This window comes from Triturus cristatus, chromosome 5_2, assembly GCF_964204655.1.
Source record: "Triturus cristatus chromosome 5_2, aTriCri1.1, whole genome shotgun sequence".
Classification (NCBI taxonomy): domain Eukaryota; kingdom Metazoa; phylum Chordata; class Amphibia; order Caudata; family Salamandridae; genus Triturus; species Triturus cristatus.
The window spans coordinates 795,976,697-795,996,548 of NC_140588.1; the positions used below are offsets into that span (position 1 = coordinate 795,976,697).

At 44.1% G+C, this 19,852-nt stretch overlaps 1 protein-coding gene across 2 annotated transcripts in view; it reads left to right on the forward strand.

Moving 5' to 3' along the window:
- FHL1 (four and a half LIM domains 1) overlaps nt 1-19,852 on the forward strand; it is a 301,064-nt gene that overhangs the window by 264,971 nt on the left and 16,241 nt on the right. For both annotated transcript variants that reach the window (XM_085607926.1, XM_085607925.1), the window contains 2 exons: nt 10,937-11,118; nt 11,798-11,972. In XM_085607926.1, the coding sequence (XP_085464052.1) occupies nt 10,963-11,118; nt 11,798-11,972 (331 nt within the window). In that variant the 5' untranslated portion in view covers nt 10,937-10,962. The remainder of the gene's footprint in view (nt 1-10,936; nt 11,119-11,797; nt 11,973-19,852) is intronic.

The following is a 19,852-nucleotide window of genomic DNA, read 5'->3' on the forward strand; positions in this document are numbered from 1 at the left end:
ACCACTGCAGTTCAACCTGCCATCTGCAGTGGGTATGCTCATGGCCTTGTATATGTGTTTTGCAGCCTGCAGGGGGGCACAGGTTGTTGGCCACTGAGAAACTGAGGGCTTGAAGAGTTGCTTTGCGGCTATCTGAGGATGATCAGAGGTGGACAAGCTGGAGGGATTTACAGGGTTGTGAATCGAGGCATCTCAGGAGCCCTGGAGACTGGTAGGGCGGTGCTTGCTGTATGTGAGGACTGGCTGAGGGTCAGTTGGAGACAGCTGAGGAAATGTGAGGGCGAACCAAGGGCTTCTGAGAATCATGTAAGTGACGCTCTGGGCTGTCTAATATCCTCTTGCGTCCTCCAAAGGTCAGGAGAGGGCCACATATGCTGGACTGCAAGCAGGTCACTGGTGTCTGTCAGGGTGCTGAGGCCCACTAGAGCAGAGTTTCAGACTGAGTCCAGGCAGTGTGTCTGAGCATTTTTTGAGGATGGTTGAGCATGAGTGGAGTATCTGTGTGCCAGCTGGGGTCTCCTGATGGTCGAGTGTTGGTTCTGAAGAGCTGCCTGATGGTGTCTTCAGACTGGCAGGGAGCCTCTTAGGGTGGTTTGAGGACTGGTTTTTGTTTGGCTCATGTAGAGCTTGGAATCTGAGCTGCTTGAGTGTCTCTGAGAGTCAGGAGATGGGTTACAAGGACAGTGTAATGTGAGGACAGCTGAAGGCTCCTGAGGGCCAGTGGATGATCTGTGATGGCAAGATAAGGGCGCCCTTGCCAACTTGCATAGGGCCCCTTAGCAGCAGGCCCATAACCACCACAGCGCTCCATTATCACCACACTTGGGTTTCTGCTGCTCATTTTATACCCGGTCTGTCTGTTACGTAAGCTTACACTGCTCCTGTTTGTGCTTTGCCTGTTCTATGTGTGTGTGTGTGTGTGTGTGTGTGAACCTTGAACTGTTGCGGCTTCCTGTGACATATATACTGTTTGAGACACTTCAAATTAATGTGTAAAGGGGAGAGGTGGTACATGTTATTTTTGCTTTGTTCACTTTAGCTTCAGTTTCTAGAGACGTATGCCATCAGGCCCGGACATACTTTTTATTTTTTTATTATGTTTACTCAAAGGTAGCTTGGCACAAAGAAATTTGAAGACCACTGGCCTAAAGTCTGCCATTTTCATTATGGACTGCCCCTTGATGAAAATTATGAGAGCCAACGCTGACCTCAAAAAGTAAATCATATGTTTAGCAGCTGTACACACTACTACCGCCCTTACACATTAAACAAGCACTAGCAAAGCCAATATGTCTAGGTCTGGCATCCACCTTTTGGCTTTCTCAATGTTTTTTGTTTGTTATGGTTTTTGCAAACCTTTATTGTATCTTTTTAGTGTCAAAACACACACATTGCTATAGTAGTCCCTAGCAATTGAGTGACTACTTTGTGTGCAGATGTGCGCCTTGTGAAAGAACAGAATGCTGTCGCTCACAGTGAAGTTAGTGCATCGCCAAAGTGGGCTGACCCACTGCCACATGCAGTATACTGTAGTGGGTGGAAGAAAAATGTGAATGGCACAACAACAGACCAATGGATGCAGAGGACTGAATGGAAGCTCCTGTAAGTAAGTATATTATACAAATATAATTTTAGTCAAATCGAAATACCCAGCTAATGCTAGACTTAAAAGAGACCCCTCCTCAGCACTTACAATAATGAATTTTGAGCTGCTTCTAAAACCAAAGCCAACATTCTGTGACACAGAACAGTCTGAGCCCAAGGGGGAGAGGGGGTGATGAGACTAGAAGCAGCATAACACTACTTGCAGGACACAAGTGAGGGTCTGAAAACATGAGTTGAATTAGTGTTATTTAGATTAGATTAACTGTATAAGAAAGAAACAAAAAGCACAGTGCACACACACAAGCACACAGACTGACTGATGGTATGTAGGTCATGTAACACACACACTCACTCATGCACTGACTGACAGTATAGATGTATGTGTGTGCGCTAGAGCGAAAGGTCAAGGTTAACATAACTGGAGGGTCTGTTGGGGGGGGGCCTTGGCGGCGAATAATCATATTTCATCCCTCACAGCTGCATGCTGGGCGAGATGAGAGCCAGAGGAATGCGAGTCTATAAAAGAAGCGGAGCTCCGCTCAGCAGGTGTTCAAACACAGACTGTGGGATTAAAAGTGACGCCTTTTATGTCTAGGAGAACTCCGTTGATCAGGAGGAACACAGCCAGGGGCGTGGCTTCCATTGGTGCAGCAGGTGCAGTGGCACTGGGGCCCGCTAAACGCTGATTATTGATAGAATAATGTTCCTCAACAATGAAGCACCCACTTATTACCACTTCTGCTCCCTGTACTGCCTAATCTGCGACCAAGCATTTCACTGGATTTGGTAAATGATGTATCCTCGCTGCAAGAATTTACCATCTTATGGTAGATGGTGGAGCTACTCACAAAATTGGTCATCTTATTGCGCTTCATACCTAGCCCACAGCAATTCAGGTTTGTGGAGCTTATGTGAACCACACCATGGCAGCTTGAGTAGGGCCAACTTGTTTCATGCTCAAAAGTGCCCAAAAGGTCTAGGCATGTGATGAAATGAAATGCCTAGACCATTTGGGCACATTTGGGCATGAAACATGTTGACCTACTGAACATAACCAAAGACTCATTACTAAGACTGTTTGGTTCAGTCCTGTTTTTAATCTTGGCACAGTCACTCGCTTGGAATAAAAACTGCTAAGGGAGCACCTGTTCTCAATATTAACCACTCCGTTATTCCTTCTACCGCATACTCTCACATACACCCAACTAGGGCAGCGACATGAGCTCTGGATAATACAGGGCCAGGGGGAGAGAAAAAAAGGTCTCTGGCAAAGAGCCCCAATTTCTGGGAGCACTGTGGGCATTGCAGCACCCACCCAGCGAGGAGCTAGCCCAATGATGAAGCATGCCACCTAGGCGGGTGAGGGCTATTGCATCCTTAAAACAAGGACCCCCCTAGATCTGTGGATGTCGGTGGACCGAAGGTCAAGTTAACCTTCTGGTCAAACAGCAGAAAGGCACCCCAATTAGTTGTGTGATTTATCTGTGCAGGGAGGTTGTGTGCTGGACCAGCGTTAAATCTTTTTTCTCCATTACACTCAATTGTGGTCCATACAAGCTTCTGGGAATCACACATCCCACCTTATGGTTTAAATATGGAAAGGGGTGTTTGTTACTATTTTTGGAAATCTTTTCATGGTCAACCTTTTATGGGTCTGCATTTGTGGACCAGACAGCATTAACAAAGTGATGTTCAGAAGCAATATACAACCCAATGTTTGTGGGTTTGATAATCGTAACATTAAAATGACTGAATACATGTTCTGCCCCTAACTGAATTTCCCTTTAGCATTACTTGGCATTCGCTTATAAAGGTGTCTCTGGCTTTTGGCCATACATGCTAACAAACAGGTTTCTTTCCCATTACAATGTCAGAACCAACCGGTGTTCCAATGATCTGTTCGCAGAGGAGTACCTATGACAATTGTTTACTGCACCTTCGTTCAACCTTGCTCAAAGCCTTGGGAAATATGAAGCATTTTGTGAAAAAGCACCAGAGGCCATTGTCTTTGGATTCTTTGGCCAATATTGTTTGGTTTTCTATGCAGTATATTTTGTGTTGAAGCATGTCTAAGTTATATTTAAGTGGTCTATATCGAGTACTAAACATGGTTTATCCAGGAGTGAAGCTTATGTTGCCATGCCATTTTAAGATTTATACAGTCATTTCAAAAGCACTGCTATTCCGAAAATGGAATTGCCTTGTTTCTAAGATGACACCAGTTCAAGTGAAACTGATGAGGAACTTGAAAGCATGAGCCCTTGGATTCCAGATGAAGGTGTCTGCAGTTGTGCCATTTGGTTAACTACAAAATAATAGTTGAGGGGATCGTACTTGGTAACCTCCTGCCGCAATCATGCTTCATAGTTATTAAGGGGGACACTCTCAGAAACCTATTCCCGGAAGGAATCCTTAAAGTTGGATCATACTGAAAACTCTGACAATACTTGCTAGAACTTTTACCCGGAAAGTGAGGTTTCTGACAAGCAAGTAGAGTCCCAGACATTTAGTGAGGTTATGATTGGGAAGATACACCAGACAGAAAGCCAGGTTATTCCTTGGAAGTGATTGGCCCTGTGGGTATTTGAACATTGGCGGGTGATGGCTCCTCCATGGAGACACAGAGATAGTGAATCACCACCGTAGGAGGTGTTCCTTCTGTGACAAGCATGCTTTCTTTCTGTGTACTCTCCATCTTTCAGCAACAGCAGGTACAGACAAGAAAAATATAGGAAGGATACCAATCCAATATGGCAGATCCGACTGTCATATGCCAGCCAGAAAAGAAGTGAACCTCTACAGAGCATGCAAATAAAGATTGTCTCTCTAACTTTACTTACACTTAGATACTCTGTGGAACCTCTGTTGTCTCTTGCCTTGATGTTCGGTTTGTTTAACCTCTTTGGTTTATCCTTTTTGTTAGCAGGTTTATTTTGAGAAAGGTTTGATTGGCTGTCACACTTATGCAGCTGTTCACAATGCGGGTGTTAGTGTTCTCATCACTGGAATCTGAATGGGTACTGCCTTTTCATGGGTTCAGGACAGAGACATATACACTCCTCCCTTTTATAATGCAGCAGTGAAAATTACCAGATTCGAGCAGAGCTGTGGCTCTAGAACAAAGTATAATGAGATAATACTTGTTATGGAGGAAACTAAAAGTAATGTAAATATACTGTTTACAAAGATGGTGGTAAGTGCATAGAACCACCTCCCAGCTAGAGGAGCAGGTAAACAAATTTAGGAAGACACAGGAGACACATTGGTAAGTATAAGTAAAAAATAGAATGATGCCAGTACTTTGGACTAAGTAGAGACTGCCGTGTTTACAGATGCAGGATAGTAAGGAGGATAAATGGGCCCAGCAGTACTGATCTTGCAGTATGTGTATGCCCGAGTGCTGGGAGACTAGAATATAATGATGTCCTTGTACTCAACATAATCTCAGTGAATGGTGTCTTGAGCTTTCTTGGACTAAGCTATTCCCAGGAGAGTGAAGGAGCCGGATTCCACGTTTTAGATCTGCTCTGGAACTCCAGGTCGATGACTCTTTTTATCAGCATGAAAAAGTGAAAGGGAGAGAAATTGTTATCCCATCAATCATTGAAGTTCCAATGAACTATGTTTCAGAAGAATCACAGACTCCCAATTAAGTTTAGTTAGTTTATTACAAGGCCAAGAACAGCTGGACATACATACACCTCAGAATGAGGGAGTAGAAATACATTGGAACTAATACAAAGCCAAAACTACGGGTGAAGTTAAGGCGGTGCAGCATGCACAGAGTAATCAGTTTGAGTACAAGAATACTGAAGATGACAGCGCAGACATCGAGATTCCCCTCATTGGAAGTTCGGGGTATAAAGCATTAGTCTATCCCTACTCTACAACTAGCGTGACATACCTACCTAGCTTTCCTCAAGGCAAGATCCATTAAGGTTCCAGCGTGTGAAGTCTTCCTAAGAAGTCTCTTCTCGTTAGATTGGTCAAGTAGCATATAGCTACAGAGCTGGTTCTAAGATGCTCTCTCTCTCTCAGGGCAAGGCAGAAGACCCCTGGACACTGTCCCTAACTTCGATACATCAGACTTACAGGTAGTATCCCAAGATGCATTGCAGCATCACACCATCCAGTCAAGCCACCTCCTCGTAGGTGATTTTCCACTAGGCAACAATGCTCCCAGGCCTTGGCGAGATGACCTTGATTCCCTGGCTTGCTCCGATGAGAAAGTACAACAGTTCTATATTGTCATTATCAACGCTCAATGTATCCTCATCTCCCTAAGCCAAATTCCTAAAACAAAGACATTATTCTAGCTAACGGGGATAAATTCTCCACCTGCAACAGAAACGTGAAAAAAAGAAATCCCACATGATCATGAAATTCACTATGAAATTTAATGTGCGAGCTTCCAGGGGATATATACAATTCAGGGCTACAAAATCAGCCAACATAAAAAATGACACAAAGGCCTCACGAACTTACACATAAAGTTAAAGTTATTTACTAAGCACATCTAAATTAGCACATTACATAAGCACATCAAATACATGAATAATTGTCAACGGCATGTATGAATTCTGAACGTTAATGTTTTCAGCGAAACACACGTGGTTGCAACGTTAATTTCTTCACGTTTACATTGAAAATATCCCTAACACGTCACCTTTCATGTTATTACAGTTCACATTCTAATTTCCTAAATTAATACAACAAAGGATTATCTGTAGGTGCCGACTACCCATGATTATAATGCACCCCTACAAATGAAAGAGCAACATTTGCGCTACAACAAGAGGCAAGTAATAAAAATCCCTGGACGATCTCTCTACCCAGCAAACTTATGGAATGATACCGCTTCCTCTAGGAAGGTCAAACGTGATAACCTAGAAGTAAAATCTAGGGTTTGAGACTCTCCGGGTATTAGCCCAGTAAATTTGTTGTGAATTTAGTCTAACTCCCCCGTCCTCCTTCCTCTTGGTGTCTTTAAAACAAGACTATACAATTGTATCCATAATAACGAGGGGTCTCAGGCATCAAATACAGAAAAGGATGGTTCACAGAAAGGGCAGAAAACAGGCTTGATGGACATCTCCAATACCCTTTGGCAAACGGCATCACAAAGAAATTTGGGGGAATATTATCAAGAAACGGCGTTAAAATTATCGCCGCTTTAGCGGCAGAAAACTGCAGCTAAAGCGGCGATAATGGGCTTGATAATATGCCCTTGAGAATTCCCATAGAAGACCATGTTCTGGTGTCAACATGGGCTTCTGTTGGAACTCTCTGCGGCATATTATCAAGCCCATTATCGCTGCTTTAGCGACAGTTTTCTACCGCTAAAGCGGCGATCATTTTAACGCCGTGCTTGATAATATGCCCCTAGAGTGTATGTTGCTGTGTTTTATTCGGCGGGAGCAAGTCTTAGGTCGAATGTTTAAGCATAATATTTAGTCTTCACTCTTAGATAGCTTGGTCTGATTTCTTCTCTTTTAAGCAGTTGTGGTTATTTTTCATGCCAAGAGATAAAAGTCTAACACAAACATGTGTTTGGCCATCTCTTTTTGTTGCAATATTTAATGTTTCCTTTTTATGTTATCCATGGCTTTTGTCTGTCATCAATTGCTAAAAGGTCGAAATAAAAATGTTTTGTTTGGCTGCTCCATAAACGAAACCAAGGATGTGGTATTCCGGAGGAATCCTCACATCTGTATTTGTAAGTAAAACATGCGCAGTATATACATAGCTTCTTAACAGTGAATTAAGCAATCTTGGATCTATCAACTCACATTGTGCCACCTTGTGTCTCACGATATTGGCACTCTTCACACATCATCCGGCGAACTGAAACATTATGTTGGGAAACCATAAGCAGAGGTCGTGTGTGCTGTGACTCTTTGAAGTCTAGCTGAAGACCTGGCTTTTCTAGTAGTCCCATTAGGCCCTAGGTGTGTTTAGACTTACCCCGGTTCAGCGCCTGGATGCCCTCCTGGGGCATAATGTGCTTTACACATTTGCATAACATAACATCAGGGCTTTTAAAGCACCCTTTTCCCGAATGTAGGAGGTTGCTTAGGACACCACAGGGCATTTGAGGCGGGTGGGAGCCACTGCTAAACCCCTAATGAACTCTAAGTCCCACATGGGCTGGACTGTCCATCTATTCTGTCAGGCATTTCCCCAAGTAAATTAAGCAATTGAAGGCCAGTTTTGGCAGTTGAAAGTCGCTGCCTCTGTCTCTTACTCCCCAGGGTTTATGGCAACAGGCACAGCAGACAACAAGTATTGGCAAAGCCAATAGGTCTTACATCTGTGGGCTATTGGCTTTGCCAATGGTTTTTAGCCTCGCTGCACAACATCCACGTTGCTGTGCAACATGGCCCAAGGGTAAACAAATTAAAAGACTTAGACGGCCTCCAGTGTCACTGGAAAGTGCTTGCCTGCAAAATGACTCTGCCACTTGTTTTTCATTTTAGTTTTCCTATCTGAGTTGGATAAGTAACTAAAAGGAAAATAAAATGAGCAAGAGTTTTTTTTTTTGTAAGCAAGCATTGGGGGGGTGGGAGTGGAAGAATGGGTGGAGCAACACGGGAGAACAGGGGAACGTGGAAGCAACACAGAGGAGAGTGGGGGCAGGGCCGGACTGGGAACACAAACCAGTCCTGGCAACTCTGCTGGACCGGCCGCGAGGGGGAAATTTTGGGGGGGTAGTGAGGCTTTTTCTCTTGTCTTGAATTCGGCAAGAAGTTGAAGACCTTGCTTTTTAATTAACCAACCAAGCCTAGATAGGGCTAGGCACACACATCTACTCAGTGCCACAATACCCTCATCTTTTTCCCCAGGGTATCACAGGGCAGGTGAAGACATTACTGAAAAAAGTACGTGAAAAAAACCGTTCTATTCAGAGTGATGAAATTATTATTCTTACGCTCAGGGTGACTTGCCAAACAGTATGTCAAGGTTGAAGCGAGATATAAAGGAGACAGAGGTCAAGGTATGGTGGATACTCTTGGATTTTCATGAAAGGTCTCATAAAACGAGCTTTAGACTGGTTTATATAAATGTCCTTCACAGGGTAGAATACAGAACATGTTTTTATACATTTGGATAGGAAAGGGGTGATCTCTGGCTAAGGAGCTTTGGGTAAAGTGGCGCTTTCCCAAACCTGTTGTGCAGATGCATTGCTATAAAGGATATTGGTGAGAAATCTGTGGCAAACGGAAGATGACAATGTTATGTGTATTTCTAAAGTGCACTATCAACCATGAGGGTATTGTGGCATTGAGTAGGTGTGTGTGTGCCTAGCCTTATCTACGGTTGGTTGGTCAATTGAAAAGCCAGGTCTTCAACTTCTTGTGGAATTCAAGACAAGAGAAAAAGGCTCTGATGCTGGGAGGCAGGTCGTTCCATGCTTTACGAGCACTGTAAGAGAATGCTGGTCCTCTTGATCTGGTTCTGGGTATGCATGGGATGTTGGCAAGTAGGAGGCCTGTGGAGCCGAGGTGTCTGGATGGTTGGTGGAAGGAGATGTGACTGTTCAGGTAGGTAGGGCCTGGTTTGTGGAGTGCTTTGGATGTGTGTCTGAGGAGCTTGAATTCATTGAGCATGCTTGTGTATTGGGAGCCAATGAGGTGTTGTAAAATGTTAGTTCTGTTTGGGAGGTTGAGGATGAGCCTAGCTGCTGAGTTCTGGATAGTCTGTAGTCTTTTAGTGAGTTGCTTAGAGATCCAGGCGTAAACTGGTTTCCATAGTCCAACTTACTGGTGGCTAGGGCGTGAGTGACAGTTTTTCTTGTGTTGCTTGGGAGCCATTTGAGAATCTTCCTCAGCATCTTCAGCCTGTGAAAGCAGGATGCAGTGATGACGTTGTCTTGCGCAGCCTTGCAGAGTTTGCTTTTGATGATTATTTGGAGGTTCCTGATGTGGTTCTGGACGATGGAGTAGAACATTGAGGCAACAGCAAAAAACATACTCCCAAACATACGCCTGGGGGCTTGGGAGACAACGAACCTATCCAGACATCAACGGATATTGGTAAACCATAGTCTCATAGTTGCTAAGAGAGACATTGAAAGATGGTGGGGAAACACCATATTGACAATGATAGCCTAATAAAAAACACAGAATGGATTGGTGCATGGCAGCCAACAATTGTGTGTATGAAGGAACGGGCTGCACACAAAAACTGAAAAAAATGTGTGACAGATGGGCTGAAAGAATAGATATTGAGTAAATGTGTGATAATGTCTATATCATAAGGTGTGGATACTGACTGAAGCATGGAAATAAGATCAATGGATAACTCTGACGCTGTATCAGAAGGAGGGAGGCATGATAGATGATGGGTCTAACATCTGCTTGGAGTGATACATCCTGCCAAATGGGGTGTTCGATGAGGTGTTAAAGTCATTGAATTGCTGCCAAGTTCTGGTCTCTATTGGTATATAGAAAATGATTACTGACTCATAGCGCCTTACTAAATTATGGAAACGTGTTTTGTCTCTAACATTTGTAGCTCATATTAAGCAAATTTTGGTCCAGTCTGCGGAATGACCACAGCCACCCAAATGATGATGGAGGACGCTCTCTCCCAAATAGGCAACAGTGACCCCCATCTGTTATTCTGTTGCATCTCACCGCAGCGTTGGATGTAATTTACTGTAGCTAAGCATACGCTTCTTACAAATGCACCTGGGTTTTTTGGGCAGGACTTTCAACTGGAATAGAAGAAATACTACACTTTTAACAGTGATCTCTGGGGTCTGTGAAGCATCCATTCTATCACTTCATGCTCCACCTGGTCACGTATCTATAGGCAATCATATTACAATGCGTGAACATCTTGATCCACAGGAATGCAGATGGAACTGTGATGTCCTAATGTTCACACCAAAAGTCTGTCATTTACTAATCCATTATTGAATGGGGAGTTGCCAACAAAAGTCTTTCCTCCCAACTTGATAGCTCTCAAATGACCTTGTATCGCTGTAGTAGCACCCAAGCTGTCGGTGATGTGGGAGGCATTGCAGCCACTGTTACAGTTTTGCTTGACGTGTGTTTGGGTGTCTAGTGTCTGCGAAGCTAAACACGCCAGTTAAAGAAGAGATGGAGTCAAAAAGAAGCGGTGTCTTTTACAATTGGCCAAAATGCCACACCTGTTTTAGAAGCAAATAGGTAGAAGCGTTATTATCGATACAGTGACTGAGATGAAAGGAAAGTGGATGCGATTTTTGTTTATTAATTCATTAAGAGGCTCAATCAGCAGTGATCACTCTGAGTGATTGTTGAGTTACTCCATGAGTTCTAACGACTTCCTTCCTCTCTCTCTCCAGGGCCCCGTAGGTACACTACAGGCACAATGACTGAAAAATTCAACTGCCACTACTGCAGAGACCCGCTGCACGGCAAGAAGTACGTGGAGAAGGAGGGCCACCACTGCTGTGTCAAGTGTTTCGAAAAAATCTGTGCTAACACCTGTGCCGAGTGCAGAAAGCCCATTGGCGCTGACGCTAAGGTAAGACTGAATGAGGCACCTTCTTTCAGATACAACTCTTAAATAGAACAAGACAGCCCGAGAAGGAAACACATAGGACAACGTTCTACCCCGTTTAGAGAATTTCTGCAATGTCAACATTTCTTCATCTTCAATGAAGAAAGTGCAATTTATGTTCGTCGTGAGCACCAAATGACATCTGCATTCAGACAGAGCGATCAATGCTCTGTCGGCAGAATATTAACTTCTGAATTGTATACAACTAGTATACTGTGTGTGTATGTTTTAGAACATTGGAATGTTGAGCACTCCATTGAAAACAATGGAGTGCTCCTGGCTTCTAATGGCCCGCGTAGAAGGCCGGAGCATCAACATTCCAATGTTTAACAAAGGCCTCGCGAACCAGAGAGTATTTCAAACCCCCCCAGCTCCATAAGGCTTACAAATTAGAACATTCTGCCCTCTGGGGGTGGACTGTTCTAATAGCCTTAGAGCCCTCCGTAGCGGGCTTTATCGGCCATTAAAGGTCTACTCCCTTGTTAAAGGCCTGAGCCGAAGGAGTGAGCCTTTAATGGCCAGTAGAGCCCGGGCTCTAAGGCTATAGAAGTATCATCATACTCATAATATACTGCAAAGAGTTTTCAAAAACCAAAAGAAAAAGAATCGAGAATACTGAATATTATTATTCTTTTTCCTATAGGAACTGCATTACAAGAATCGCTACTGGCACGATGACTGCTTCCGGTGCTCAAAGTGTTATCACCCTCTGGCCTCAGAGCAGTTCATTATGAAGGAGAATAAGATTCTGTGTACAAAATGTTCCACCCGCGAGGACTCTCCCAGGTGCAGCGGATGTCAGAAGCACATCTTACCAGGTAATAAAGTGCAGAGTATTTCAGCATAGAATTTATCTTTACATCATGGTCGCAGACAGATTTTTTTTGAATTTCTGGACAATTATATTTTTAATATGTTAGCTTAAAAATCGTATGGTACGTGTTATGTGTACCTTTAGACAATCATATCATCACGTGGACAGAGCGCGCAGCATCGGGCTTAGTGAATGCGAACAAACTATCCTGGAAAACACCAGTGGCGCCGGCTTCTCTAATCTTCCTACTCTGTAAAGTGGGTTTACTGCCTCTAATCTGGATAGATTTCCCTCGTCCCTGAGAGGTGGCATCATCAGTAATTGCTTGCTGTACACTGTTTGGCCGATTCACAATAGCAGTTATAAGGACGGAAATGTGTACTGCAGGAGAACTCTTTTAAGTACTCTTACTTTTTGTGAAAGGCCCAAAATCTCCAATTCCCTATATACACAAACTGTATACTGCCATTTTATTTCATTGTTAGATGGTTTAGGGCAAATTTACAAATGTATGCAAGCGTATGTAAAAAGTACTACAGAAGTACTACTATCCAAACTTCTTTTTAAATAAGCCCGATATCTCTTTTTTAGTTCCAGAGTTCGTTGTAGAGTACCATGTCTGTCAAACTCTAAATAGCCCCCTTAGGGCATGATTACGAGTGGGTCGTTATTCTTGACCACTGCGTAAACCCCTGTTTACGCAGGGATTGGAATTCTGAGATGAGTGTTATTTAATTAATCTGATAATTATCGGATGCATTAAATACCTCAACCTTCATTACATTTTGGCAGGTCAAACGTGCCAAAATTTAACAGGAGAAAAGCATACTGTGTTTACCGCATCATGCTGATTTTGGTGTATTAAACACCAAAACCCATATGTTAGTCCCCAGAAACCTGTAATCGGTGCTATTTATCACACCCGATAAATAACATACCCTGTGGTATCGTTATTTATCAGGTGCAATAGCACCTAAACTCGTAACCAGACCGTAGTGTTTTTACTGAAAAATGTAAACTAAAATATTGGGTCGAATCAGCTGTATGACGGAAGCCCGCATGCCTTCACAACACAGTCACTACCCCGACTACAACGTTACCATGTGTTACTTTACCACGCACGTCATTACAACAACTTGCTTTAGGGGGATCTGGACTTTGGAATAGTATAAATTCCTATTCCAACTCTGGTCTACGCAACAGTGGGAAGGTGTTGGACTTGAAAATCCAACACCAGTCCAACAACACGCCCCTTAAAGCAAGTATTTATAACGACTTGCATGGTAAAGCAACACGTGTTAACGTCTCAGTCAGGGTAGTGACTGCGTTGTAAAGGCAGGTCTTTTTTGTGACTGCGGCGTAAAGGATATTTCCAGTCAAACCCACTGTATTTCTTCTATGTTTCAGGATGAAAAATGAGTGACAATTGTTGTTTAGAGAGCGTATTGTGCTGACTTTGTGGCATCATTTGTTTGGTCACATAGGGCACTTGCTACCTCGATCACTCTTTCATAACTTATGTGGAGGCGTTTCATGATCTATCTTGCAAGCTCATCTTCGCTATACACACCCTTGCTGAGGCCGGAGCCTGTATGATTGGGGTAATACTGGTGTCATTCTGAGTTGGCTAAATCTCTCTAACCAGAGGTATAGCTCTGCTACCCAAGGTCTGAGTTTTGGAGATGTGTGATTTTTCATGTTCCCAATCTTTTCTTTCCAATGTAGTATCTCAATCATATTATGTCAGATAACCTACTTAGAAGGGACAGCATGGGAAGCTAAAAGAAAGCGGAAGATAAAAGTGAAGGGGTATACTGTGCACTCTCTGAAAAAGAATTGACGTTCCTATTAAATTGCATATCCAGAATATTTAAATTCCATGTAAAACCAATGGTTTTTAGGCATCTGTCAGAAATTGAAATATTCGTTTTGTGGGGAGAGACCACCTTCACAAAACCACTGCACACAATAAGGCCTGTACCGCAAGCCATGAACTATTGTAACACTTCATTAATAATCCCTTAGAATTGAATTGGAAACCTGTGGCTCTAACAAATATCTTTGAAATGCTGCATTAAAATGAAATAGCAGGCCATATGTTTTTCAAATGTACTTTCTGCTGGAGGACTCCTTTGGACGCTTTACACTTCGTACTGGGTCATTTTCCATCTATTTCAAAGCTCCCATCTATTTCAAAGTTCACCAGCCATCGCAGACACATCAATTCATTGCCCAACACTTGTACAAAATACACCATGAAACATACAAAGCCCCACGGACAACAGCACATTCCAAGGTAAATATAAATCCACTCACCACATATTCTCCTGTCTATACATTAAACTACATACACTAAAAAGCAGACCTGTTGGCTTTATTGAAGCGTAGGGTTTGGCTCAGGGGTATAAGTTCATGTCTGTATGTATTTGGTTCCTGTTCAGAATATGGCGAAAGCCACACATGCTCTTTCAAATATTCAGTAATTTGGGCATCACTATCAAAGGTCTTTTGGTGATACTGCTAGTCATTTTTGGTTACAGTCACTAGGAGTCTCACCCTCCCCGCTCCCCTCGTTCAGTGGTGTTCCAGTGGTTCTGGTGTTCGAGGATGGCCTTCTCTTTAGGTTTTAGAATTTATTGGACAACAGCAGCTAATGTGCAGCAGTGGTGTTTGTAAAGGAGAAATTAAAAGAAGTAGTACTGAAGTGAAATCCCGCTTCACTAAATCTACTTCCTGATACTGGTGCTGACCAGGCACTGTACCTGGCATTAGGCCTATTGGTACAAACATGATCTGATTATTGCCATGACATTTCAGATTTTTTCGTCGAAAGCTGAAACTATCTGCCAGTCCATCTTGCTCTCAATATTATATATTTTCAGATTTTCAGATTTTCTGTGCTGCCACCACCTCAGTTTATGTGGCTTCCCTTTGCCCTTCTCCTTGGCCTGGCATTTTCTATTCCTTTTATCACCTGTCTCCTGTCCCTCTACCCTTCGACTGTGCCTTATGCTCACACTGCTGGCACTTGCTGCAGGTGCCAGGTCTGTGCCAGGCTCTGTGGTCTCTGGCTCCTCCTATCTCAGCGTGGTCAGCCGGTGGATTCTCTTCTGCTGGACTGGGCTCGTGAGACTCTGGTGGGGCAATGAATGGGAAGGCATTTAGCTCTGCCCTCCTCCCCCACCCTGTAAATGTTCCCTTGTGCTCTTCCTTATGCGCCTCGGTTCTCAGCTCTATACGCTGCCATTCTCCACCTCCTCCTCACATTTGTCTCCGCTTGGAGGCGGTTAGTGAAAATAATATGTCCAGCCTTTGATGTCCCCCCAGCTCCCTCCCGAGGCAGGGCAGTATGTAGATAGGTATGTGCCCTGTCACAGAAGTTTCCCGTATGGTTCACGTGGTTACATTCATACACACAGCTGCATAGATGAGTTTGTGACGGTGCTCATGGGCGACCTTCACAAAGTATCATCCATGTAAATTCTTTTGGGTAAGCAAGCTAGATTTTAGAAATTCACACCTGGGAGGACAAGTCTCAACGTGTGTCGTTCCAGAGAAGATTGAATCCGTTATGCAGAGTTTGCATGACCAAGAAAACATGGCGGTTACAGTCGGCAATAGACATTACATTTTAGAGGTATGCATGAACGATGCCTTTATTCTTTGTGCATAAGAAGCATCTCTTTCACCAAATTTTGTGTGGAAATCTTGCACTGCTGCACCCTCTGCTGTATGTATCTTGTGTGTATTCAAGGATGAGTGCTTTGTTGTTGCCTGTTGTATACTTCTTCTGTATGGGAGGTAAGCTTACCGTGCCGTTGCCCATGGTGTACGCGTGTGTGCATTAGGAAGCTTCCACGGAGGTTGATCATGCTCTACATGTTCTCTCTCTATGAGGGACATCTACCTTGATTCTGTAAATGATGTACTTGTACCTGTGATGTGTGCATTAGTAACGCTTGTGAACACATTTTTAGTATTGCAAAGTCAGACAGATTGGCTGTGTCCCTGGTCGTTTCTTTCCCTGTCCGTATAAGTGGCAAGTATCTCCCGTTACCCTCAAACAAACTTTGAGACCCACAGAAACCTGACAGCAAAACTATTAGTGAATAACAAGCCTGACATTTCCAAAGATCAACAGTGCAAAGTAAATCCCTCTGGCTTCTTCATTTTGTCGAGTAAGGCAGCTAATCGCCCTTTACAGCGGGGTCTGATGGGAGGCGGTCACTCAATGCTCTTGGATGGCAAGGCTCGGAGACTGCTCTTTCCGTGGGCCAATCCTTGGAGAGTAACCATATCATCATCTATCCATAAATATACTAGTAATATAAATAAACCATCGCCAAGTGTGAGTTAGGTCTTGAAGGCAGTACTTCATCCCAAAAAATAACATTTAAAGAATAAGGAGAGGGAACTTTTTCAGGATCCCCTGGGCAGTCAAGGCTGACTCGGCTCAGAATGAAATCAATCCGCTCTATTTACCACTGGCGCCTAGGCTCTAACCTCACCTTTAGGCTCAAAGCTGATCACCAAGTTTACCGCTTTAGCACCTGAATCTCACAGTAGGGAAGTTGAGCAGTCCAAGGAAGGTCGTATGGGGTGAGACTCAGCACTCACCAGAAATCAGGCAAGAAGTAATATTTTTTTTAACTTTCTTTTTCAATTTCGTAAATGGTGTTGTGTCTACAAAGCCAATGTCATACACATGAAATACAAAGATTATGAATACATCCATGCATCACACATGGTCTGCACAGTGGTCTATACAACTTGCAGAAATTGCAGGGGGGTCTAGGAAGGAGCATGGCTCATCATAGGGGTGATATCCCATTATGGTGTTCCCGTCTCCTGGAGTAATGGCTCCTGCTGTGTGTGCACATCAGTGAAGGGTTCGAGGGTGAGGTGATGGGATCTAAGTGGCTGTCAAATGTCACTGGGTCTAGATGTGGGAGGTTGCAAAGCAGCATGCAGCTCGCTATTAGTGTCGCAGTAAATCATGCTGTTAATCCACGTGTGTTTAGTGGGCGGGTGTACACTGCCCCAGTGTATGGCTAGTTCCCTTTTAGCTAGAAGTAGCACAATTGCTACATATCTGTACAATGTTTTGGGGATAGTCTGTACGTAGCCCAAGAGTGCCAGTAGCGGGGAGGGTTCAATAGTGAGTTGTGTCATAAGGGAGGGTTCCGTGAAGATGTCCCGCCAGTACGATGCTATTTTGCTGCATGTCCATGTCATGTGGGCAAAGTCCGCCCTTGGCGCTTTGCATCTGGGACAGTCAGCCGGCAAGAAGTAACAGTTCATTATCAAGTCAATACTTTGGTTTTTATAAAACGAAAAATACTCTAATACTGTAACACACAATAAAAGTATCACTGTTCACAGTCTAACAGAGGGTGGTTATTTGGGTATTAATGGAAGCAGTACGGTAGCATATTAGGAGGCAGTTTTCTTTGGTAAGGTGCACTGGCCCTTGGTCCTGTCGGGAGGAATCTCACGGTGTTGTGATCAGGTGTTGCCTGTTGCTCTGGTCACTTGTAGTGGCAATCAATGAATCTAAAGGTCCCTAGTCTAGTACACTTGTTACCTTCCTTTGGGGATCAATAGTACATTACTTTTTTCTGTTCCGGTGGTGGAGTTCGCAATGTCCGTCCACAGGCACCCGTGTGCGCATCGCTATCAGCGAAGCCCACACGGCTCCAATGGTGCGCACCCAACCCGGTACACCAATCGGGGATTCTGGGATCTTGGTCTTGGCCCAGTTGACGGATTTCAAGCTTAATACTAGTGTGCTGCCTATCACCTCAAGTAACTCTTGCCCCCACACATCAGTCAGAGGTATGCAGGTGGTCACAGGGATCTTCCTGCTTGGGTCTTTCTCAGGGCCAATCTCAAATCCCCCCCCAAAACAAGCTGGTGTGCACCCTGAAACAATCATCAAACACCCTTAGGCTTCTTTAGGCAATTGGAGGTTTTTGAAAATCAGCCTGTGCCGGCAGCCACGGTTGTCACAGTGCTTCTGTATCTTTTGGTGTTAGATCACCTAGATCACTGATGGGAATTCTCTTGTGGATGAATTCTGAGACACCCTTCGTCACAGGTGTCGATGCCATGGCTACAAGGGTACACATCAGGCCTCTGGACTTTGCTGGACTCGATATGGGTCGTGCCTCATGCTCTGGTGGTGTTGATTCACCTCACCAAGCTCCTTTTCAGCCTTGGCTTCCTCCGAGTAGCGTCTTCTTCATGCACATGAACATGAACATGCACCTCCACTGCCCCGTCTGTACAGTCAGTTAGCATTATCCTTTGAAATTAGTTGCAAGCAGCTCATCCTGACAGGTTAGTCGGCTCCTCCCAACCACTTGCCCTGAACCGGGCAAAGGGAGTTGACAGTGCCCCAACCCACGAGATCAGAGGAATGCCCCGGTCACCACTGTTGTGGGACTCCAGGCCTTAGGTCAGGAAATCTTGTCACATTGACTAAAGGTTTCTGCTTCATCTTTCTACCCAAGTTGCAGACAGATCATGAGTGTTCCAGCAGTTCAGTTCTGGGACCAGTTCTTGGCAGTTCTGCACTTATGTAAATTCTATGCAGATTGGTTCATCTAAAGACTTTGTGATAATTGTAAGCAGGAAGGCAGGGGGGAGCTGGTCATATCCTCTTGGGAGCAACACATAACAAGAGCACAAAGGCAAGTGAGGTTGCACCACTTATATTATGCGTTAACCTAATTGGGTGGGCCTCTCACACAAAACAATGAGCCGCGAAGGGGTACGGGGTAACTCTCTAGCTTCAAAGCAGCCCTCTGTCTCCTTTCCTAATTTCAGCAATACCTCACTGTCTGACTAACTGATAGACATCACAGGAATGCTTTTTTGGGTGGGGTAATTGCAATGCACATCGGCAGTCTGGGTTCCCTCTCCTAGGTCCCATGCTAGGTACCATCAAAATGTGCTTAATACAAAATGGCACCCATGGTGGCTGTCGCACAATGCTCCTACTTGTTCTCCACAGATACCCTTCATCTATGAGTAATGTACAGACATGCAATATACACACATCCGGAGTGCACATGCACACAACATCCAAATACCTTATGCATGGGCATAAAACACAGTTATAGGGGACTGGTATAACACTTAAAAAATATGGGAGAAGCCAGTAAGCTTCTGTGCCATGCAGAGGAAAAGGCCTGCACTGTACTATAATATCTTCTCTTCCACCAAGGCCATTCCTCTACAGCTAGGTGAGATGACAGCAGTTGTCCTAGGAAAGGGATGCACGCTTAGTGTGCCCTCCCGACTACAGGGCCTGGCTCTGAGCCTCACTCCATGTCATGGAAAGGCCTCAGCACACAGGCATGACTGTTATGCAAGCTGAGATGTGGCCATAACATGCTGCAGCTTGCTATGGGGACTTTGAGTATGGGGCACACACTCTCTACAGAGCCATGCATAGGATCTATCTGTGTACCAACACATGGTAATAAAATATGCGGCTCGATCAACTTCACATATACCATACACAATCTGCATCCAGTCCTTGGCTCAATAGCCCTATACTCTATTCCCAAATCATTATAATCATTGCAGTTTTTGTGTGGATGTGCTAATACATTTCCTCACACTTTGCGTCCGTGCCACTCTTTATTTTCATAGGGATTTGTTATGTTGTTATTCAACTGCTGCTACATTATTTTCTTCCAGAAGGAGTAGCAGTGCAGACTGAAAGCAGCCTAATTAGCACAATATGATGACGTCATACATATTCAGCCAGAGTCTTTTCTACAAGGAATGGTCTTGCCCAGTGCAATGTAACTTGCCCCTACAGTCACGACTCAAATCTAACACATATAATGTGGTTGTGCTCTATCAAGCCTGCCT